Source organism: Chroicocephalus ridibundus, chromosome 23 (genome assembly GCF_963924245.1).
Source record: "Chroicocephalus ridibundus chromosome 23, bChrRid1.1, whole genome shotgun sequence".
NCBI classification, from domain to species: domain Eukaryota; kingdom Metazoa; phylum Chordata; class Aves; order Charadriiformes; family Laridae; genus Chroicocephalus; species Chroicocephalus ridibundus.
This window is the reverse complement of record NC_086306.1, coordinates 6,644,804-6,667,753: the sequence shown is the minus strand read 5'-3', so window position 1 is coordinate 6,667,753 and position 22,950 is coordinate 6,644,804. Positions and strand designations below refer to the sequence as shown.

Here is a 22,950-nt window from a genome sequence, read left to right as displayed (position 1 = left end):
GTGACAGTGGGCTCTGGAGCCTGGAAGGCAGTGCTTGGGCTGAGGTCACATCACTCAGAGCAGCTCCGGAGGCACAGCTCAGACTGGCACCCTCCAGCTGCTGCCGGGCACTGTCATGGACTTGGGAATCACCCCGGCTGCCGCTTGTCCTGTATGTCCGTACCGTCCGCACCTCAGGCTGAGCAGACTCGTCTAGAACTGCGCCCAGAGCACGGGATGCTGCAATCAGGTCCCAAGGACAGGAAAGGAGCCAATGGAGTGACAAAAAACCCTTCCTCATGACAAAGATTTTATTGCCTCTCTCATTTCAGAGGCATCCGAGGGCACTGAGCCAGCCAGGTATCCAGATTCCTGGGAAGGAATCACTTCCTCTCTCCTGTACACACACCTCACCTCAGCCTCCCAGGGCAGGAAGCTAGCCCAGGGGGAGAATTACTGTCGATGATTAGCTGAAGCGGAACTCGCTGGGGCACGGGGAGCAGCCAAAGGTCAGGCACTCCAGGGGAGGAGGCCCTCTGCAGCGTGGGCACACACAGGGCCATCTGAGGCTAGCGGGAAGATCCTGCCTGGGGGAGACTTTCCTCCAGATACCACCTTCCCCTGGCTACGGAGCGTCGACCCGAGGGTGGGATCTAACAGGAACCCGACAAGCACACAGGGGCAGAGGAGAGGCCAGGAAGATCCTCTTGCTGCCCTGCTTAGCGTGTGTCCCAGCCGCTGGCGTAGCACCGCTGCAGGCGTGAGCAGAGAGTACCGTCGGTGCCTCAAAGAACACACGCGGTGGCACAAACCACGTCCTGGGAGAGGCAGCTCCACAGCCACACGCCGAACTGCCCATTACGCCGGACCCGTCACCCCTCAGGACCGGCACTCCTGTCGGGGAACTGGTCGGACCGGCCGCCCGGGCCTGCACCGCTGCCCTGTGAGGGGCTCGGTCACGGCATTCCTTGTCACCGCGCCACGGCCTGCCGCGCACCGGCCTGTGGCAGCGCAGGCCCTGCTCGAGGCCCGCAGCCTCCGGGGGTCACGCCGAGCCTGTCCGGCCCCGCCCCAGGGCAGGGACCGCAGAGCCCGGCGGTCGCATCCCGCACGGTGGCGGTGGATGCCCCGCCCCGCGCTGAGCGCGGCCGGGAGCAGCGTCGCGTTCCGCTTTATTCCCCGGGAGCCCGGCGTCGCACGGCCCGGGGCCGCAGCGAATCGGGGCAGGGCCGGGGCTCGGCCCGGCGACCTTCGGCCTCGGCGTGTGCGGGAGGGGCCGCCGCGCCGGGAGGGGCCCCGCAGGGCCGGCAGGCCCCGCGCTGGGCGGTGGCACCGGGGGGCCGGGCCCGTCCCGCCCGGCGCGGGGGGGCGCTGCGGCGCGGCCCGCAGCACGGCGGGAAGGCCGCGCTCCCCGAGGCGGGCTCCGGTTAACGGTCCGCGGGGCGGGCCCTGGCTCGGCGGCGCGGTCCCGGCAGGCGCAGCTGGGGGTGGTGACGGCGCGGGGCCGCGCGGGGGGCGCCGACGAAGCGAGGAGGGAGGGTTTTGGGGGGGGGGGGGGGGGGTCGCAGGACCGGTCCGGTCCCGCACTCACCTGCCGCCACCGCCGCCGGGCCCCGGCTCCGCCCCCGCCACGTGCCGTGCGCGCCGCCGCACCGCTCTACGTGCATTGACGTCAGCGCGCCGCCCGCGGGGCCGCGCCCGCAGGAAAGCCCCCCCACCGCCGGAAGGGGGCGCCCCCCGCCGCCGCGCGGACACCGGGAGCGTGCGCGGGCGCGCCGCAGGCAGAGGCGGGACTCCCGAAGCGCCGTCACTTTATTGTAAACTCCCCGGTACAGCACCCACCACCGGAGCCGCCCCCGCCCCGGCACCCCCCGTGAGCGCTCCTCGGGGCCGCCGGCCGCGCGGCCCAAGCCGCCACTGCAGCCCGGGCTCCGCCGGGCCCCAGGCCCATGGAGGGGGGGGGGGGCATGCCCCCACCCCTGCAGCTCCGAACAAGGCACTTGGGCAGCACCGGTAGGCCGCGGACCACAGGGCTGGCTCCCGCCCGGAGCAGCTGAGGGCCACAGACGTGTCCTTTGTCGCTGCCCTGCTCTCCAGGACCAGCAGGCCAGGGTCACACCATGCAGCAGCTCACACCTCTGCGGCATTGGCCAGCGCTGAAGAAGCTCCTGTGGGGACCGGCAGCTGCTCGTACAGCAGTCAGCCAGACCGACAGAGGAGCCAACAACACTGTGAGCGGCATCTTCTGCAGCTGAACCCTCCCCCCACACCGCTGGGGCACAGTCAGGGTGCGGAAGGGACCTGCAAGTCTCCACACGCTGCTCTCCTACCAATACGGGGCCTGGGTCTCTGAGCGGCGCCAGGTCTGCAGGTGAGAGAGGACCAGTGCGGCCGCCCGAGAGGTGCCAAGATGCTCCCAGGCCCTGTTGGCGCTCTTCATGGCGTGGGAGGGAGGGCGGATCATGCCCACATGGCAGATCTTGTAGTTCTTCCCATGGTTGTTGTCCCAATAGGTCTTCTGGCCACACAGGAAGGAGATGCAGAACTCTGTGGCCCTGCGAGAGATGGACGGCTTGGGCAGGGCAAGCTCAAAGGAGAAGGTGTCTGTGTCAGCCAAGCTGTATGTGCTATGCATGTACTGGCAGGGGATGTCTCGGAAGCTCTTCCAGCCATCGAAGGTGATGCGGACCATCACTTTCTTCTCGTACTCAATGTTTCTGACCTTCACTGTCCCTGACAGGGCACGGTCCTGAATCACGCAGTTCTCCAGGCAGACAAGGTTGCTGTGTAGGCGGCTGCGGAAACTCACGTAGTCCACAGAGGGCTGTGGGAAGTCCAGCACATACCTGCACACTTCTGGGCGTGAGTCCCGCGGCTTAGGTCGGAAGCAGGCGAGGTCAGACAGGGCGTGCTGCAAGTCACAGAGGTCCTCCTCGATCTTTGAGAAGAAGCGGACAGCTGTCAGCGACAGCCCCTTCATGTCAGCAAACACGACTCTCTTCTTCTTCTGGCCCTTGGAGCTCTTGGTGCTGTCTCGCCACTCGGGCTCGGGTTCGGCACTCAGCTTCTGGTTGAGACAGGACCGGAGGGGTTTGCACCCCCGGTTGCCCCGCAGCTCCTCATAGGAGTTCAGCAGCTTGCGGATGGGGGGTGAGTGGCTCAGGCAGAGCCGCACGGCCAGGTCCACGGGCATGGCTGGGGGGGCGACGGCCCGGGCGCTGTACACCTGGGAAGAGCCTAGAGGCGAAGAGGGGGTCAGGCGGCGAGCCCCGGGCCCCGGCCCCTCAGCCCGCCCCCGTCCGCGCTCACTCGCCGCAGCTCATCGCCGCCCGCCCGCTCCCCTCCTCCGGCTCCGCGCTCTCAATGGAGCCGAGGGAGCGCTGCCGGCCAGGACACCCCGCGGCCGCGACGGCAGCCAATCGGCGCCGGAGACGCGCCCCGCAACGACCAATAGGGGCGCGGAACCACCCCGCCCCGCCCACCGGCCCCGCCCCGCCCGCCGAGGAGCCCCCGAGCGAGGGCGACAGCGGGGACCGGAACGGCGGAGCCCCGGGAGGCGGGCAGCGACCGAGCCAGCCCAGAGACCCGGTACCCGGTCCGGGCTGCGGCCTGCTCACCCCTGGGGCGAGGGGAAGGGAAGAGCCTGGCTGTGAGGCGGGCTAACCGGAGCAGCAGCACAGAAACTGCTCCTAATGCCAGAAAAATGCAAGTGCTTTTGGAAAATCAACGTTTACTGAGCTATCAACGCCCCGAGGGGGCTAAAGGAAGAAGAGGAACGTGTTCCTCTCACGTTGTCTTTAGTGTTGGAAGGTCTGAACTGTTATTACACATCCCTTTACAGATGCTTGTCTGAAGACAGCTATTTCCAGGGCGTCCAAGCACAAACAAAATCCTAGACTCATCCTCTATCAAAAGTGAATCTAACTCAGAAGTTTCTCACCCCAGTTCCTTGCCCTGAAAAAGAAATTCACTCACGCCTTAGCAGACAAGAGGCACCGCGGTGTCCCTGACATCTATATTCAAAATCACCTTCACTGTTTAGCTCACATGTGACTCCTTGACAGAAAAGACTGTCACCCAAATCAGATCACCCCTGCCCTGTACTACCTGCTAATCTCTCCAGAGCCGTCTAGCCATTTATGTTAAGCAGCCCTGAACATTCCTGCTGACAGCACAGATTTTCATCAGCCCATGACACAACCTACCTATCGGTATTTTTACGTGGCTTTCCATTGCCACCGTGTCCACATGTCTCCAGCACAACGCAGGACACCTCTCGTAGGATGGCCAGGAGAAGCGAGGCTGAACCCAGCGTCTGGCTGGCAAAAAATCTGCAGTTCAACCCTGCCCTTGGTCAGCAAAAACATCAGAAAAAGCAGCAAGAGAGTCAAAGTCACACCGTCCCCTAGAAGGACGTGTGGCACTTGTGTCACTGCTGGCTCGATGCTCCTGCCCGGGGAGGAGCAGGACCGTGATCTTTGTGGGTGACCAGGAGCGAGATGCGCTCGCCTGGCCGGGCCTGCAGGAGCCAGAGGTGCCTGCTGTTGGCCAGTGCTCCTGGCTACCAGCCCCCCAGCCTGGCCAGCATCGCAGCAGATCCCTCTGCAGGGCCCAGGCCCGAGCTCCTGCTGTCAGCACATGGCCGACACGCTGCGGCAGAAGCCTCGAGCTGAAGCCCTGGCTGTGCCCACACTCAGGCCCCAGCTGGAAGCAGCACTCCATTTCTGAGGCCACGTCCTTCCTGAGGGCAGCTGGAGGATCTGCCACATCATACGCACCCACCAAGGTCCAACTGTGGCTGCAACTGCCCAAGTTACAAATCCACGCGATATCTCCCGAGGTCATGACAGTAAACTGCCCCCCCCTTCTCTGAACTAAGGGTTCTTGCTCATGGTCTCGCACGTTGTCTGCTTTTGAACCTCTGAACACTTGCGATGAGTCAATTTGCAGCATTTGCTTTTCGAGAACCATCCTTTCATCACTTCCTCTCACGCTGACAGCGCGTTTTCCCCCCCACTTCAGTGACGTGGGGGAGTCAGCACAGACGTGAAAGAGGGTTCCTAGCAATGAGACCCCTTGCCCCAACTTTCTCCTGCACTCAGGAGAGCAGATCCGGCTCAGGCTGGGAAATCACAGCTCACCATCAGTGCCCTCCTTGCGACCTCTTTCACCATCCACCTACTTTGCGTTTAGAGCTAATCACCCAGTAAACCAAGCTATCTCCACCTTGGAGGGAGCTGAGAACAGGGGATGTATTTGAGCTCAAGCCCTGCAGGAGACCCCATGGAAGCTGGAAAAGCGGCTCCCACTCTGCACATTCCCTTCCAGAAGCCGAGATGGATCAGCGGGTCTTCTCCTCCATCTAAAAGCATGAGCCAAAAGCATCACTTCCTTGACAAAGCTGTGGACACTTCCCCGTCCCCTGACACAGACAGAACAGAGGCACAGTGTTAGCGTGAGGCAGTATCCAGTCCCAGAACTGTCCCGGTATTTTGTCATGGAAGGCACAAAAAGCACACAGTGGCATTTTCAGGTATGCCAAAATGCAATCTCACTGTTAGCCTGACTGATTTCAGCCTATAAGGCATCTTCAGGAGTCCTGCAAGCCTGGGACGATGTTGCCGTGTGCCAGCTGTCGGACTCCAGAGAGGAGCGGTACTGAAGGCACTCTGGAAAGAATCAGACCCCCGTTAGGAATCAGCTGCTGGAAGAGGACAGGCACCCTGTATGCTCACATTGCTGCAGCCACGTGAGATGCAGCCATGAGGCAGGTACTGGCTGCCTGGACAATTGTTCAGTCAAACTTAATAGGGCCAAGGAGAAAGTCTGCCAGGCGTGCCAGCTAGACATTCTCCAAGCAGCTCTTCTACAGCACACTTCTGCAGCAGCGGATTAACGACGGCTTTGGCTGGGAGCTTCAGTCACCTCTGTGAAGCTGCCTGGGCTGTAGATACGGGCAAGCGCAATCCACAGCCTTTCCTGTGGGGCTGTGCAGAGGTATGCGCTACTGATTCCTAAGGATTAAACCCAGCCTCCTCTTAACGTCTATACTTAAAAGAATCTTCTTTACCTAAATGGATTCATCAACCACACATGCAAAGCCACTCACACTACAAGATGCACTGTCACCCCCCACCGGGCAGAGGAGGGGGAGCCTCAGGGGGGCACCAGGCTGCCCCTCACACACTCACACAGAGCTCCCTGCAGGGAGACCCGGCCCTGAAGGAAGGCAAGCCACTGTCTGTCCATGCACCTGACGGGACCGAGCTGAGGTAGCACGGCACACTCCGGCTTCTCCAACTAGAAGAGGCACACACAGGTCAACAGGGACAGAGGAGCTTTTCCTCTGCGTGACTAGCACAAAGAAATTGCGTGTCACTCTGGCCCCAGCAGCTGTTTCAGCAGAAGGGAGTTTGATAGTTTCTACCCTCACAACCACAATCAGCTGTACCAGAACCCCTCCCTCTGTGGAGGACGGCCTTCAGATCACGCACGGCAGAAAGCTGCTTTCTCCCAAACCCACGATTATAGTTGTTCTAGTTTAGTGAAACTGGCCATGACTGGTCTTAAATAAGGTATCCCAGCAGCTACACACTGAAGCCTTCCAGAAAAGGCCCTCCGACTTGTCACTTTGCATTTGTTCTATTGATCCAAGTCTCCCCGCACAGGGAGCTGAATGCTCTGCTGCAGAAATCAAATACAGAATGCTGGCCTGATAGGAAGCAGTGTGAGTAACACACAAGTAGAAACCGGGGCAAAAAACCCCCTCCTATTCTCATCCTGCAGCAAGAGACTGTTCTGGGAAAGCTCTGCCAGCCTCATGCTCCAATATCTTTCAAAACAACATGAAGGCACCACAAGTCCCTACAAGGTCACAAAATTCCTCCGAGTTCTTCCACAGTGCTCAGCTGCTAATCACGCAGACCATCCTGTACAAAGGGTCCTACCTGCTCTGGAGTTCACTGACCACGGCAGCCTTGAGGATTAGCTGCAATAGTGGTGTAATCTCCCTGGAGTCAGCCAGTCCAAAGCAGCAGGTCGGAAAAGGCTGGAAAAGCAGCAAGGTCTCTCAGCCCCTTGCTTGATCTACATGTAGAATTTCAGGCAGTGAAATAGCAGCACTTAAACCCTCTGTGCAGAGTCTGCTCTAGTGTTGGATTTACACGTGTAGCAGAACAGCAGACCTAAACACAAATTTTACATGGGCAGCATGAAGACCCCATGGCTCTGGCACAAACACCCTCAGCATGAACCGGTTGCTCTGGTTAGGAAGAAGCTTGTGACAAACTTGCAAATGCTGTCTGACATTTCCAAAGCTCTGATCGTGATCGCACCATGCACGACCTGATCAGAGACAACACAGCTGCCTGTGGCTCCTGGAGCCACTCGCTCCTTGGCCCAGGACAAGAAATGCCACTATCAGCACAAGGTCCAGGTAGCAATTCCAAATCCAGGCCTACTCTGCAGGCAAATCTCAGATACCTGTAATGGCAAGCGTGGATATTTTACAAGGATAGAGCTATTATTGCCAATATTCCAGGAAAAAGCAGCACAACTCCTCTCTGGCCATATTAGAAGGGGCTGTACTGACCCAGCTGTATTCACCCTGGGACACAGGCTGCATAGGCAGACCAAAGCTCGTGCAACCTGCCTTCCCCAGAGGCTGGACAGACTGGCTGTTTGACCCACATAACAATGCTTCAAGGGCAAAACTCAAGGCAAGTAGAAACCCTGAACTCCTGAGCTCATGGCTACCTCCCAGCTGATATCACCAGAAAGACAAAGGGAACTAACTTAGCAAATTCATCACCCTCCCTTCCCACTGCAGGTAACGAGCTGGTGCTAAGCACCTCACACAGGACCCTATGGCTCTCCCGTGCTTGCCCGTGACATTCCCTCTGTTCTGAGCTACAGTTTCCATCCTTCACATGTTCCCAATCCCTCCTGCTCCTTCTGCAAGAAGCCAGATTTGCTCTGCCAGAAAATATCCTTATGTGTGGTGGTTTTTTGCTCAACAGATCATGTGGCAAAGATGGCGCAGAGGTATTCCCCCAGTTCACCTCAGAGCGACTGGCCACTTGCACAACATCCAGGGTTGCAGAGACACTGCAACGAGATCAGAGCTGATGGGGAAGGTGGAGTTTACATAGCTGGTTGCCACACCATTTGGTCAGTCGGGTTCCAGCCAACAGCCTAATTTAAAGAACAGCGCTAAACTGGAACAAGAACGAACACACACCTGCAGGCTTAAAAAGAGAGCACCCTGCTATTTACAAAGGCCTTTGAGGATAGACGTGCTCTGTCCACACCTGCTGTCAAACCAGCTGGGAACTGGAGAGGCAGTAGCTACACTTGTCCCTCCCTTCGGACTCCAAGGGGACTGTGTCAAGGCTGCTGCAGAGCCTTGTTGGAGGGAGTGCTGTGACACAGACTGCCCTCGCTCAGGAGCACCAGCGAAAGGAGTGTGGCTGTATTCCAGACGTGTCATAAGCAATTAGGAGTTTGATGAGTGGTGGGAGCAATGAGCTCCTCTGCATCAGCAGAGGGAAAGATGTCCTGCTGGTTTATGTGCATGCTTTCAAGGGTACCCCTTCCAACACCCCTGCCCATCCACACCAGCTCCGAAGGGGACACGGCCCAGCCCCACGCCACCTCCGAAGGTGACACTGCCATCCCCACACCAGCTCTGAAGGTGATGCTGCCAGCCCCACGCCAGTTCCGCCGCGCTGCCCCAGCGCCATCTGCTGTTCCACCCTGCCGGTACGGCGGGACACACCGGTGGTGGCCCCTGGCGACACGCAGCCCTGGCCCTGCGCTTACCGCTCGCCCCTCAGATGAGCTGCACGGCTCCCGAGGCCACCAGCGGGGCAATGGTCCTGTAGCGGATCAGGTGCTGCGAGCCCTCCTCCAGGTCGATGGTGTACTCCCTGCCAGAGACCGGTGACATGTTACACTGCCGCTCCCATTTCGCTGGAACCCACACCGCTTTTGTGAAATGAACTTACTTATGTGCACTGCACAGGGAAGCGCCCACCTACCTCTGCTCATCTGTCTCTGGCTCGACCAGGATGTTCTCCTGCCGCTCCAACACCCGGAGGAACACAAAGGAGTCCAGGTTGGGCTTTGGAACTGCAGACAAAGGATTCAGAGCGCAAGCTCAGCACTCGCTTATGTTCCTCTGCAGGACACTGAGCTCACAAAGGGGTATGAGGGACAGCAGACTCAAGGCCAGTAAAGGGAACGTCAGACATTTCTGATCAGATGAAGTGTGCGCTGCCTCAAGGTAAGACAAGACTCGATGGCAGGGGCTGACATGGTCCTGACGGGGCACCAAGTGATAGCAGCATCATGCCACGTACCACACAGCAGAGCAGCGTTGTGACACTGTCACCACATCGTCTTTGCTTCTACTAAGTGCCAGCTGGAGGACCAGCCCTTAACATTTCATGCTCCCCAGAGCTTTCCCCACACCCCTGCTGCTATAATGTTCAGATTACCTGGAGTTTGGATGTACTCACCTGATTTTAGGAGCGACACTTTCTGCAGGTTGGGCGGCATGTGTTTTAAGGCCACGTTTTTCAGATAGGTCTCTGTGTTTGCCATGTACCTGAAAAAAATCACTGGAGCATTTACCGGTTTAATCAAATACAAATTTATAGGGAGAACACTGAGTGAAAACGCAAGCAAGTGACATCTCCTGGTCCCACAGGCATGGCCAGAGACAAGCATAATGGCTTGCCCTGGTAACTGGCTCAGATTACCAGAGTTATTTTACTTCAGGTCTTTCCTTATTCATAAGGAAACGTCCTGGTAAACCCCATGATTCTTACTGCAAACCTGTCTAAGGATAACAGTCTCAAGAACTGTTCAGCATAACACATGGGAAAGTTCTATAATTTATATAAAGGGAGAGAGATGCACCCAAAACGTACTCACTCTTTAGCAAAAGCAAACTCCTCTGGTGACAGAATAGAAGGCTCCCCTTCGGCTCGAGACTTCTCCTTCTCCAGTACATGGGGGAAATACTTCTCTATCTGGTATTGGAACAAAATCCCCAAGACTGTAACAGACCTCTCCCAGTAGTTCAGTGCCTATAACCCCCACTCCCAAGAGGCTTCCCCTGCAAGCAGCGGTCACTGCTGTACTGGTGTATGCAGCAGCCACAGGCCTGCCTAAATTCCTGCTCCTGAATTAACAGGGATATGGCCAGCTGGGGTCTCCACGCTGCACAACCATACATGTACGCAGCAGGACCCAGGCAGAATGTGCAAGCATTCAACTGTGCCATCCTGGGCTCAGAAAACACTCATAGCAATGCTGTGATCCTCCTTCATCACAACAGAAAACTGTGTCCAAGGAACGAATTCCTTTGGGTTGCACTTCAGAGGACACAGAAAGACAGCACGCTTTAACTAAGTGCCTTGCTGAAGCTGGAGGCATTGCATTGTTAAAATTCACGCCTGAAGTCAGTCTTTTTCATCCCCTGGGCAGCACTGCGAGAATTACCTTCACAAGCCTACACCGCAAGTAGCTACTGAGCACATAACGGATCCTTTCAATCTCCATGCGGTGAACGCTGACCTTCAAGTCTCCCCTCTTCGCCCGCTTCAGGTTTGCCTCCTACAAGGAAATGCAAACAAAAGTTAAACAGCTGAAATGTTAAATAACAAGAACCAGAGAAGAAGACATGTCTTTTACATAGAGTCCACAAAACCAGACTGCAGCTGCTTTTGGTGACACAAAGCACACTGTTTCTTTGTTTCTCCCAGTCCCCCCTCCAAGACAAGCCTGAAGAAGGTACGCAGAACAGCCTTATCCCAGGGACAGAGCAGCAGACAACCCTGCCATCCCCAGGTGTGTACCTGCCAGGCCAGGTAACCACAGCCTGCCTGCACCACCACCCCAGCCCCGCAGAACCTACCATGTGGTCCAGCTGCTCCACGACACACTCAATGATCTCAGGTTTGCTCTCCAGCAGCTCTGGGGCAAACTTCTCATTCAGCCAGGCCTGGGAGAAGGCACACTGTGGGTAGAAGCGAGGAACGCACCTGCTGTACGCCCCAGCCCCCGGAGAGACCAGACACTCAGCCTTCCCCACCTCCCCACCGAGCCCAGGGGCCCGGCCCCGGCCGCCCCACCTCTCCCCAGAGAGCCCAGGCCCAGCTCTCGGTCACCCCCAGACCTCCCCCAGGAGCCCCGGGCCCGGCCCCCGGCCGCTCTCCCCAGCTCACACCACCTGCTCCAGGCTGCGGATGAGCTGCGCCGGGGTGAGCACCAGTTCCTCGCTGCCGCCGTCCGAGTCCGCCCCGGTCCCCTCAGCGCCGGGCGCCGCCATCTCCCGCCACCGCCTCCGCGCACGCGCCGCCCGCCCCACGGCGCAGGCGCTCGGTGCCGCCCCCAGCGCGCAGGCGGCCCGCGCCCAAGATGGCGGCGGCGGAGCGCGGCCCGTCGGAGCCGTGAAAGGCGGCGGAAGAGAAGAACGCGGTTATAGAAACGGGCAAAACGGCTGCGGCTTAGAAACCACGTCTGTCTGTGGCCACGCAGTTTTACTGTCACCGTGAGAGAGGAAAAAGTCCGAGCAGCGCCTGCAAGGCCCTGCTCATTAACCTGCTCATTAACCTGCTCATTAACCTGCTCATTAACCAGCCCGGGGAACGCTGCGCCACAGAGCTCAGGTCTTCGGTTGTGAGCGGCCGAGATGGAAAGGGGACAAGGGGGGAGCAGGTTACAAAGCCGCCAGCGTTACAGATGTGCTTTTTGTATTCTCAGTCAAACACTCGTAATTACAGGCTATAAACACAAGCTTTACCTGAAATAAACCGCGTCAGATGAACCGATCTTGAAGCAAGACTAGCTGTTTTGTTCACAGCCCCGATCCTGCTGCTGCAGCAGTAAAAACCTCAGCGTAGCGCTGCTTTATGCAAAGTGGTGCTATCAAATATGACACAGACACAGTTTAAGAAAAAATTTACTAATCCATTAGTACTTCTGCCAATATTGCAACAGATGTGAAAGGCAAACACTATTACAGTTTAGAAAAAGCAAGTTTTATACAATTAAAATATTAAACAAATCTCAAAAAAAAAAGTGGCTGAGTAATAAGCCTGGAATTTCAGATCCAGAATTAGCACCTACAGCACCACCGAAGCCAAAACTCGATCTCTTCTGCGTGAGTCTCCTTTTCTAAATTCCTGAATTCCTTCTACAACGGGACAGTGACAACCTAAAGCAGGACATCCTCGCTTTCAGAAGGGAAAAGGATACAAGAGAAAAATATTAAGCCAGCTTGGTTTGTAGGAACTTCACTCTTGCGGGTATTGCTGAGGAATGTCGATGCATGGGGGATACTAAATAACGCACAGTTCTACGCTTCAATAGTGTGCCAGCAGACAGAATTAAGAAACCATCTTATACAACATCTAACAGTTTGTCAAATCAATGTTTTCCTATAAATTATATATAATAAACCCATAAAGAAACAGTTTTACACTTCACATATTAATCAGAGTAGGGTAGGAATTGTTATGTTTATTGGTTCAGCATCCATTTCATTGTACTTACTGTTCCATGAATGAATAGACCCCCTCTTCTGGTGAGCACTGACAGATGCAGTAACAGCACAGATACAGTAGTAGAAAAAACCACCAGTATTAAGAGTCCAGCTATTCCTCCCCCTTCTAGGAACAACCAAAACATTTAAACAAATAACACTTTGCCTTCTGGTTTTCCACGAGAATCAGCATGGGAAGCATAAAACGCTCATTGCCTTGAGTCCCTTCTCGCCATGCAGAGGCACTGTGTCTCCCCTCACTCCAATACTGAACGGGAGGGAAGGCCTCGTTTCTGGAAAATTCCCCACTCTGGCTTGTAGCTTCCAAAGCCTGATTGTTGTACAGAAGGGTTTAACAACTAGGGAGGAACAGCACTGCACTTATGTGACTAAAACTAGACTTCTGTCGGGCTAGGTGCCTCGTTTCTTTCAGAAGAGTACGTAGCTTTACCACTTCTGCTTTTTCTTGAAAAAAAAAAAAAAAAAAAAACCTAAGAAGTTTGCCACAAAATGGATGCTGACCAGCTAGGTCACCCCATGTGGAGCAGTTTTAGGAAGTTAGTCCTTGTAGTAGATGGCACTGTGGATCTGGCAGCAGAGAAAGGAATGATGCTCTGAAGTAGGAGGTAGGGGAACTCTGATACAGCAAGTCCACTGTTGAGCTATCTGCTAGAAAAGAAGTTTCATATTATTAGAAACTATTACTAAATAAAACCAACAAAACCCTACACAAACCTCGACACAGCTATACTTTGTTATCTTAGGAGGTATGCAGCAGGAAAAGCAGCGTTACCACGTGCTGTGGCGAGTAGCAGAAAGAGAAGCCAACACTCTGGATTTCATTTGTCCAACAAGAAATAAAGACCTTTACTTTGTTTCTCTCTGCATAACAGGCACAAATATTTCTAATCTCTTTTCTGCAGACATTGCCAACAACCTAGACTTAGACTGCCATCCCAAGGTCTGGAGAGCACCTAAGAAAAGTTCAAATTTGAGCTTTTCAAAATCAAAGCTTAATGAAAGTTCGATAGGTATTCTGCAAACCCAGGGATAGTAATTTTGTAGCTCTGTACTGCACGCAATTACAGTGATCTTTATTTTGGCATCTCACTTTAGAGTACTCTAAGCACTCTTTTCACTTTGTGACTCTGCCACACAGTGTCATGAAAACTAGGTGTCTTTCAGCAACTTTTCCATCACAAGTAAAGATACCGACATAAGAACTGGAACAGCATCCATCTGAAAAACTGCAATAAGAAGTTTTTGTACGCTAGAATACACTCAGGGACATGCAAAGATTTTTCCACTTAAAACTATTGGGTAGGATAAGATCTCAAAGACAGTAGCGGATCTCAGAGTTCTTCTGAATTTACACAGATGTTGCAGAGACCACTAGAAGTCCTGGCTCCCTAGCCAGAGTCCAATCCTCTACCACTACACAGGACAGAAAGACAGTCTGCGTTTTGTAGTGCCCGTGTAGGCTGCATTCACATTCTCCAGGACAGTGTGCAGGCTCCAAATGACTAGGTGACAGCTGAGGAGATGAATACCTAATACAGCTCCAGTTCCAGATATTAGGCTTACTTGGGTACTCATATGGCTTTCACAACAGTGTTTACTGATCATAAATATTGGCAATTCACCAAACTATCCTGAAATCATGACACAAGTCTTTCATCATTTTTGATATTTCAGTTATTAGCATTCATTGACATAATACCAAGTATTGAAAAATATTCTGTCTCAGCATGACAGAATCTGCCGCTCTGAGCACAGAAAACAGGTTGAGACTGATCCAGTATAAGGTTAACAAGTACCTGAGACTCCACAGTTTTATCTTCCGCTGGTCATACCTCTGTCTTCATAAATGGTAATTTCAATCTGCACAGAAAAGCTGTTAAGGAAACATACTATAAAAACATTATGAAAAAAAGGCAATAAAATATTAAGATATCAGAATCTCATTTTTCTGCTCCATGCCTGCTGTTTCAAGGCTAGTTTCAGTGCTACAAAGCAAACAGAACACCACAGGTAAGAGACGCCCTGTCAGGTCAGTCAGTGGTCTGTCCAGCTCAGGACTGTTCTGACGAGAACAGGAGACGCTGCGTGTGGAGGGTTTGTGAGCCTTGACACCTCCCGTTACATCTCAGGAGAAGCAGTGTACTAGACACGTGTTAACACTTCTACAGCTCAGCTACTAAGTCACTAACCAAACTGAAAATGCTTTTAATCAAGTTTAATGTTTTGTGTTTTTTTAGGAGGTGTATGCATAAAAAAATGTGGAAAACATATTCAGAATAATGAAGTCGTGTAGGTGACAGCTATGGGCTATATAGACAAATACACATATAACCCAACTGCAAGGAGTCGGCCTTAGTATGCGTATAATCGGCATTCTGTGTTTCAAGATGCGTTGGTTCCAATATTCTCAAAAAATGATACGTTACTCATTCTACCCCCAGATTTGCTATGCGAGGTCTTTACAACCACTAAGGTAATAACTAGATAAAATCCCTGCAGTGTGGTTCAAGAGTTGAAGAAAAAAGGTTGAACTAAGCCATGCTAGAACCATGCAAGTGCCAGGCTGGTATCAACTTACAGAGATGACATATGGTGAAATCTTCACCAGAACCTGAGCCGAGGGTTGCAAATTAAACAACAGCCACCTCTTGCTTTCACATCATCCATTTCTGTCCTACCAAGTTGGTCAGTTTTTTCCCTCCTAATCGGACAAACTGCATTTTCAGTCATCACTGAAACAAAGGAAGCATCTGAAGTGTAGAAGTACTCTGTTTATACATGCTGTGTTTTCAAGGAAGTCTCAAAGGATGGATTCCAATACTGCACTTTCATTGTCTTTCGATGTGACAGATCTTAATGTACTAAAATCTGACCAGAGAACGGTACACAATGGAGAGTAACAAGACTAATCACATATTCTGCGTATCACAGGTCAAGCATGAGCAGATGGTGCAATACTGAGATAAACAGGTAGCATCTCATAGATTGTCTCCTGCTTTGTCCACCTAAGAAACCACAGAAGGATACAACTCTTAGTCCTCTTTCAATGGGGTCTGTCAGAAGGAGGCCCTGAGGAGCATAAATCTTCTCGTTCTGTTCCTGAATGAACTTGGCAATTTTCTTTAGAACCTGGTAATAGAACAGCAGAGAAGTCAGAGTTTCAGGTTTTGCTACATTACAGTTAGAGCCCCAGCAACATCCCAGATACAGCAACATCTGGAGGGCCTAGCACACAACTAGAGATGGAACTTGCATTATTCCTCTGAAGTACAAGCAATCATTTCATTACTCAAATTGACTAACATAGACAAGTCTGTCTGATGTCTATGTGAAATCACTCTGCAGTAAGATCCAGAGTCTGTACGGAATTTGTATGACAACGGTGCAAGTCACAGAACACCTACCAAGAAATAAGTCTTTGACTGAATTCTACAAGACATACTGTCTTCCGAGTAACAAGGTAAACAAAAGACGTGCACCTTTTCATAATGCGTTTCCATGCACAAGAAGATGGTATAGGCAGTCAGACAGGCGAGGCATCCTTCCAGGTAAGACTGGCCCCCAAGTTTTTCAGCTTCTGCATAGAGGTTATTCAGTGTTCGGACAGTCTCTTCAAACTGCTGCCTATCAATCTGCAAGAGAAGTCAAGTTTAGCTGCCGTGCCCTGTACATTTCAGAACTCACCGGTATCTTCAGATATCTACCTTCATTTATTGCTTATTTGCACTTCCACATTTTCCAGCTACTGCGTTTAGAGCCAAAGTCTGAAGGACACTTTGAGTTACAGACCTGTAGTTCTTTGTTAAATATCCACCCAGTGATTAGACCAAGTCTGAATTCCAATACCATGTGAACACAAAACAATGAAGAGTAACATAACTAAACCAATGTGCAAGTCAACTGGAAAAAAAAAAGCTTAAATCACATGCAAAGAGATCTGCTAGATTAAAAAGAGCACTTAGGGAGTGGATTCACAGAGCTAATCTTAATATCAATAATGCCTTGCCGCTGCTGCGGTACTGGTCAAACAAGCTCTGAATAAAACAATACAAAACAAACGAGGAAGAGAAGAAAAGTGCAGTGAGAAAAAGAAAAGGTGTTAGCAAAGAGTATTCGTTTTGCCATCAGTTGAAGATATTACATCTGACAGCATTAAAGTACTTGAGACAGTACTTGTGAGGCCACTGAACAGGCTCAGCAGAACTGGCTGGGCTCCACAAGAGAGGACAGTGTCAATGCACCACAGTGCAACAACGCGCGCTTTATTCTCACCAACATAATGAACACATTCTATTTTACTGCTACAAAAGACAGCTGCCTTCCTCACAATTAAAGAAAGCACAAAGCACCAACATTTCATAAACACCGAAGAGAAGCATTTTAAACTATTTTTCATGCAGCTTTTCACTGCAAATTAGAAGTATTTTCTTAGTGCAATTGATCAGAAATGCTATTTGGACAACAAACAACGCTTTTATGCCAAAAAATAAACAACATCCAAAGCAGGATATGCCTTTAAACTTTGAAATCATGCCTCTAGCACTATGCGTAGGGCTGAAACAAAAAGAGAGGATTAGGAAGCGCCAGCCTCCTTAAACTTACAGATATGAGACCTGAGCACCGCCCTGCCGGGATGCCGGCGGGAGCACTGCTCCCGGAGACGGACACGGAGGAGACCCGCCGCCTCCCTCCCGCCCCGACCCTCCCTCCGCGGGGAAAGAGCGCAGGTTTGCGCAGGAGACAGACGCAGAAGGGGCTCAGGGCCCCGCAAAAGCCACCCAGGCGCCACCTGGTTCCCGTCCGCAGGCCCTTCCTGGGCCCAGCCCTCCCCGGCCGCGCCCCGAGGGCCGGGAGCGGGCCCGCCCTGCTGTACCCTGTTCTCCAGCTCAGCCGGGAACTTGCTCTGGAATTGGCACCGCGTCCCGCCGCTGTAGTCGCGCTGGATGAACACCTTGCCCGACACGGGCGCCTGCTGCGGCCTCATCGTGCCGCCGCCGCCCGCGGCCCCGCCGCCGCCCACTCCTCTCCACTCCGCCGGCCGCCGCCGCTCACTTACGGCTGTCGCAAAAGCGTCGTGACAGCTCCGGGCTGGGGAAAGGGCGGAAGCGGCAGTGCGCAGGCGCAGCGCGGCCGGGACGCTGAGGGGCAGGGCCCCGCGCGCGCGTGCGCGCCGGCCGGCCTCCCATTGGCTGCACCGCGACTCCTCCCTCCCACCGCGGGCGCGGTCAACCCCACCCGCGCACCGCGTGGTACAGCCCACGTGACAACTCCCCGAACACGCGGTACGGGTGGTGCTGCCGCGCGCGGAGATGGCGGGGACCGGGGGTCCCGGCGGGGGGCCCGGCGGACGCCCCTCAGCTCCCCTCAGCTCCCCTCCCCGGCCCCCCTCGGCCCCCCGCCGGGCCCCCCGCCCGCAGCTTGCGGCCCGCTGCAGGGCCGGCCTCGGGCCGCGCCGGTCCCGCCGTCTCCCCGCGAGGCTGCCGCCCGGCAGGCCGTGGGGGTCCCGGCTCCCTCCGCCGCCCCAGGTGTGAATTCCGCCATGTTTCCCTGAGAATCGGGGCCGGCGGGGTCTGTTCCCACCGGCTGGGATCGTTTCCAGGCCACTTACCTTTGACCCGCAACCTTTGGCCCTGGCAGCCGTGCTTCCACAAGGCCAAAAATCGCTTGGTTTAAGGAAAATCTGAAAGTTCTCGCCAAACCCTGGCGAGCAGCGAGGGAAAACACCGACCGCCCCACAGCACGATTCCCTGCCCTCTCCGTCCCCCGGTCTGATGCTGGTCACCCCGAGGCATGGGGGCAGCTGGCGGGGGACAGACAGTGTGTGGCCGAGCGGGATGGCCCCGGCACTGGTCCTTGCAGCCCGGGCAGTCCCCGGCCCTGCCACGCCAGGACTCCTGAGCTCCCGGCTGGGGCTCAGGGGTGTTCCTGCAGGGCTGCACGGGAGCTGGCACCTTACCCTGGGCCCCCAGGCCAAATGCAGTTTTGGGGTTATGTTGTGCCCTTTGGGGCTCACCGTGGAGTTTCGCTGCCTCCTCCTGTTTCTGTGACGCTCTGTGAAGCTGCTTTGTCCTGCTGGGACAGCGCATGGGACAGGGCTGGACTGGTGGATCCGAGGTGCTGAGCAGGGAGATGGGGACGCCGGGGGCAGCACCCTTCTGCTGAGGATTTCCCACTTTTGCCCATCGCTGAGCAGCTTCAGAGCTGCAGCAAAGGGCTTGAAAGAGAACCGTACATTTTCCAGAGCCTTTGGGAGCCTGGTGGGGTGTGTTGTGGGCACCAGGACATTAGAATTGCAACGAGACAGCTTAGTTTGAAAATTCTTTAGACAGCGGGAAAGTTCACATGCTGCAGCTAAATGGCTTCTGGATCTAATGACACTGTTAAAAAACATTTTAAATGAACAAAACAAGGCGAAGGTGAACGTTCTCAGGAGGTGGAATGCTTTGGTTCAGTGTAACGAAGTGCTGTGGCCTCCACAAAACCCCTGAAAAATGACAGCACCCTTTCAGCTAATTCAGAAATCCAGGAACTGGAGAATGATACAACTAATTGAAGATTTCGAAGGTCTCTATGGCAAGCTGTGACAACAGGATTGAAAAAAAAAAAGCAGACTCTAATTATGGGCACAATTACTGAGCCTGGGCTGCAGCACAGTCCTCAGCCCGTATTTCCTGAGGTCACACACGGGAGATACTAGCAGCAAGTCTTTCTGCAAAAGCTGTCAGTGAATCATTTAGTGTATGTCTGCGTTAATTAATGAAGTACTTCCACAGAAGCACTGCAGGAGCTTCAGGTCCAGTGGCAGCAAAGTCTTACAGACACACCATCAGCCAGAATTAGGAAACGTGTATTGGTTGGATCCTCCCCAAGTAATCCTTGTTCCTAACACGGTGACTTGTGCAAATGAAGCCGGTCTTTTGCCTTCAGCATTCCCAAGAGTCTTTCTCATCTGGCAGTTGTGAAATCAGATGATCAGAAGATGCTGTTCCAAGGTTCAGAAGAAGCTAGCTAATCAGTGACATGTTTATTTAAACAATTATTGGAAACCATCACTTGGTTTCACACAAAGTGAAGCAAAGCATTTGGGACACGTAGTTCCGATACTTGCTTACTGCAGCTGCTCCTTCTCAGTCTGCCGAAGCTCCCACTTAGGAGATGATGTATGGGAGGAGGGTTCCCCAGCGTCCCAGGGAGGAATGAACTCCAGTGCAGACACACTGGCCCGGGCCACGCTCCATCCTGGCGGGGTCAGTCTCCGAGCACATCGCAGGGGGCCGGACCGGCTTTCCCCCAGCCCGGGCACCGCAGCTGTGCCGGATGGGGAGGTGTCCCCACTCCTCACAGGGCTCACGGAGCGAGGACGCGCTGCCAGGCTCCCTGCCATGGGACCTGCCGGGACACTCTGCAGGCAGGGAGGGGGTCGGACGCGGCTCTGCTGGCCTCTGCCCACCTCTCCATGGATCTAACCTCCCTCGCCGCCTCGGCAGGTGTTCCCTGAAACTGTCTCCCTTCAAATCATGGTAAGACTTGCAGAGTGCTGCTGGGTGGGAGAGTCCTGCTGTTCTGGAGCCGAAGCTGTAGGGGAAGAAGGGGATGCACATGGGTGTCTTCCTTTGCCCAAGCACCAAAAAGAAACATGCCCGCGTTCTCCTTCGCTGGGCGGCACGGTGTTCACCTCTCTCTCTGCAGTGAGGTGCGTGGGTCGCGGGCTCACCCTCTGTGCCCCTCATGCCCCTGCAGTGGTTTGTAGGGATTACTTCTCCCTAAACCTCTTTTCTCTCACGGGAGGATGACAGAGTTCCCAGCCCTGGAGCACAGACCCTGAGCAAAGTGGGAGCTGTGAATCCCAGGGATCTCAGCTCGCCCCAGAGCTCCCGGTGCCCGGCTGCCTTGGGGCCGGCACATATGGGAGAGGAGAGCCAAGGTCTCTGTGATGTCCAGGGCTCTCCTAAACCACATCATGGCTCTGCCTGCGCCTTCTCACAGCAGTGCTGACAGCTGCCGAGCGAGACAGACGGGCCTGTGCTGGTGGGGGACAGGGCACACCTCCAGAGAGTGGAGATTTTGGGTAAAGCTGGGAAAAAAGACATCATTGTACTGGTTAAATCAGTCTCCCGTTTTACCTCCAAAACTCTAGTTGTCTCAGTTGATGAGAGCTCTGTTAATAACTCTCAGTGTGGCTCTGATGTTATTACAAATTGGGAAATAAATAAAAAATGTCTGATGTTTGAAAACTTGAACCCCTCTTGAGCACGTGTGCGTGAGATGTGTTTGGAGGCAACCCAGCCTGCGCGGGTCCTGCCGTCCTGAACTGACGTGAGCCAAGATTTTATCGGGAATTGTTGGTGCACTTGTTGGCACATCTGCAAATGTAGACGGAGCCGAGTGCCACAAATGCAGAAGCGAGCTGACCCACCTCTCTTCAGGAAACACTCTCTCTTCATTAGTTCTTGGCATCATCCTGGTTAAAGCACTTCCTGGTTTTTTTTCTGAATCTTTTTCATTCTTGCTGAGAAAAGGATTATGAAGTTTTACAATGCAGTAATAAACTATTATTATTTATTAAATAAGAAGGCCCTGTAAAAAATAGAAGGAGAATTCAATCCAGATGCTATCTATTGCAAGGGCATTTGAAATTCCAGATGTTGGTAGTAAAATGTGGTCTCTAATTCGTGCTCTTAGAGACAGAAAATGCTCCTGGCTGGGTAGCCTGGCCCTGCTTAGTGCGGCTGGGTGTTTTTCCACAGGCCAGCCTGGGTTTAGAAGCAGCCGCGGTATCTGACTCTAGGGTTCAACTTTATCCCTTTGCTGAACATGCTTTTGTGCGTTTTTATGGCTAAGAGCGAGACTGTAAGCATATCAAATCAATGTTGTACTTGTTTTATGAAGGTAATAAACCAACGGCTGCAGAACCGGGCGGCCGTGAGCGCAGCAGAGCAAAGGGCTCAGAGCCCTCGGGCGCAGGCACTTGCCCAGACCTCAGTGGCCAGTGTCGGGAGAAGACCGACAGCAGCACGTTCAGGGCTCTTCTATCCCCCGCTATTTGCCACTTGTTTCCTTTGTGCCCCTTGAGCAAGGCTTTTTCTCGAGGTGCTGTGTCATGTTTGGTCATGGTCACCAGTGCCCCGGCAGCTGGAGGGATGCTGATGGCTTTTCGGTCCCAGACCAGCCAAAATGTCTCTCCCCCCACGGTGTGAGACGGCCTTTCCTGGCTCAGGGCCGCAGACCTCAACACTGCCGCGAGAGGAAAATCGTTTGATCAGGTTTATCTTTCAGTGCTGATGGCCTCTCAGCTCTGCAACTGTTTGGAAAAGTTTGACCCAGCCCAGACTTTTGTCTGCGGCTTTGTCTCTAGCTGTAGCTACTGCAAATCATCCCAAGGGAAAGGGCTGAGCATACCCAGAAAGCACAAACTTGACAAGGATGGGGAAGACGGGCACCGTGGTACAGGTGGCTGCAGTGCCTGGCTGTTGCGGGTGGTGAGTGATGGGGAACGATTAGCGCAGAGCACGGGCAGTGCCAAATCAATGGGTCAGAGGCAGTTTGATGATATGGGGAAACAGCAGATAATAATAGGTCTCTCTGGGTGTGGAGGCTACAGAGATCCCAGGCATCAGGCTTGGGTTAACGAGGACTAACTTTATTTCCTGTCACCGCAGATGGTTTTTGTCCTTGCTATGTGTCCCCTAGGGCCACCCCTGCATAGAGACTGCCGCCATGCCCTGGTGTGCCGGGAGCTGACAGCTTCCCGGGACATCTGGGTTTTCATACCTGCCGAAAAGCGCTTTGTCTTCCCGCAGGATTTATGTAAACTGGTTACAAAATTGGGCACATGCAGTAATGGTAAATGTCAGGTTACGCGAGTTCAGCTTTTGCCTGCAGGAGTGCGGCTCCTCGGCTTGTGTTCATTGTTTAGAAATACAACACAGCAGTGGGAGAAAGCGTGTTGCAACCCAAGGTATGTGCCAGGCTTTCTCGCATCCGTGGGGAGGCAGCGCTGGGAATGGCCCTGAGCCACTGTCCTTGTCCCGTCTGGGAGGCCCCTGGCCAGGAGGAGGGGACGGAGGGGCCCGTGCCATGGCCACGTGCTGGGAGCGGGGTTTGCAGTGCCGGGGTGCGGGGGGACGAGCAGACGGTTGGACTCTCTGTGCACATCCCCCAGGGAGCTCCATTTCCTTTAAACTCGCAGACGCTGTTTCTAAACTTCATGCTGGAATTATCAGGGGAGCCGGATGCCTAAGCGCTTGCACATTGGGTGCATAATGGCTGTACAATTAGTGAGGTCTGGGCCAGCCCTCCGAGGCCCGTGGGAGTTTTCCTGGGAGGTCCTGGCGCTCCGAGACCCCCCACGGGCCACTCCGGGGGAGACATGTTGAGCCCAGACCCATCGGAGCAGCGTC

General features: G+C 54.1%; 3 protein-coding genes across 4 annotated transcripts; all 3 read right to left on the bottom strand.

The window, feature by feature from the left end:
• Nucleotides 1-1,800: 1,800 nt before the first annotated feature.
• LOC134526517 (protein phosphatase 1 regulatory subunit 3C-B-like) lies at nt 1,801-3,172 on the bottom strand. Its single transcript, XM_063358453.1, has one exon. It carries the CDS (start codon nt 3,170-3,172, stop codon nt 2,306-2,308), a length of 867 nt encoding a protein of 288 aa, XP_063214523.1. The 3' UTR covers nt 1,801-2,305.
• A 13-nt stretch (nt 3,173-3,185) lies between these two features.
• On the bottom strand, nt 3,186-11,822 carry GINS4 (GINS complex subunit 4). Its single transcript, XM_063358456.1, has 8 exons — nt 11,216-11,822; nt 10,901-10,987; nt 10,486-10,599; nt 9,916-10,013; nt 9,498-9,586; nt 9,018-9,108; nt 8,800-8,906; nt 3,186-3,216 (listed from the first exon to the last, which is right to left on the bottom strand). The coding sequence occupies exons 1-7, from the start codon at nt 11,312-11,314 to the stop codon at nt 8,810-8,812; spliced, it is 675 nt and encodes a 224-aa protein (XP_063214526.1). The 5' UTR covers nt 11,315-11,822; the 3' UTR covers nt 3,186-3,216; nt 8,800-8,809.
• Nucleotides 11,823-13,001: 1,179 nt separating this feature from the next.
• Nucleotides 13,002-17,626, bottom strand: GOLGA7 (golgin A7). Of its 2 annotated transcripts, none has more exons than XM_063358457.1 (5): nt 17,424-17,626; nt 16,030-16,182; nt 15,578-15,679; nt 14,347-14,410; nt 13,002-13,198 (listed from the first exon to the last, which is right to left on the bottom strand). In XM_063358457.1, exons 1-4 carry the CDS (start codon nt 17,532-17,534, stop codon nt 14,363-14,365), a joined length of 414 nt encoding a protein of 137 aa, XP_063214527.1. In that variant the 5' UTR covers nt 17,535-17,626; the 3' UTR covers nt 13,002-13,198; nt 14,347-14,362. The 2 variants fall into 2 exon arrangements, with proteins under 2 accessions (XP_063214527.1, XP_063214529.1); XM_063358459.1 differs by having other exon boundaries at nt 13,002-13,195; nt 17,424-17,625.
• Nucleotides 17,627-22,950: the final 5,324 nt, after the last annotated feature.

Bases quoted from the DNA above. Each gene is read 5' to 3' on its own strand.
- LOC134526517 (XM_063358453.1), bottom strand. From the start codon at position 3,172: ATGCCCGTGGACCTGGCCGTGCGGCTCTGCCTGAGCCACTCACCCCCC.
- GINS4 (XM_063358456.1), bottom strand. From the start codon at position 11,314: ATGGCGGCGCCCGGCGCTGAGGGGACCGGGGCGGACTCGGACGGCGGC. The intron at 10,988-11,215 runs GTGGTGTGAGCT...GCCTTCTCCCAG, and splicing joins TCATCCGCAGCCTGGAGCAG to GCCTGGCTGAATGAGAAGTT. The intron at 9,587-9,915 runs GTGAGTACGTTT...GATTTTTTTCAG, and splicing joins GAGTTTGCTTTTGCTAAAGA to GTACATGGCAAACACAGAGA.
- GOLGA7 (XM_063358457.1), bottom strand. From the start codon at position 17,534: ATGAGGCCGCAGCAGGCGCCCGTGTCGGGCAAGGTGTTCATCCAGCGC. The intron at 15,680-16,029 runs GTGCACGTCTTT...TTCTATTACCAG, and splicing joins TGGAAACGCATTATGAAAAG to GTTCTAAAGAAAATTGCCAA. The intron at 14,411-15,577 runs GTATCCTTCTGT...TTTTCTGTGCAG, and splicing joins TTGAAAGAGGACTAAGAGTT to ATTGAAATTACCATTTATGA.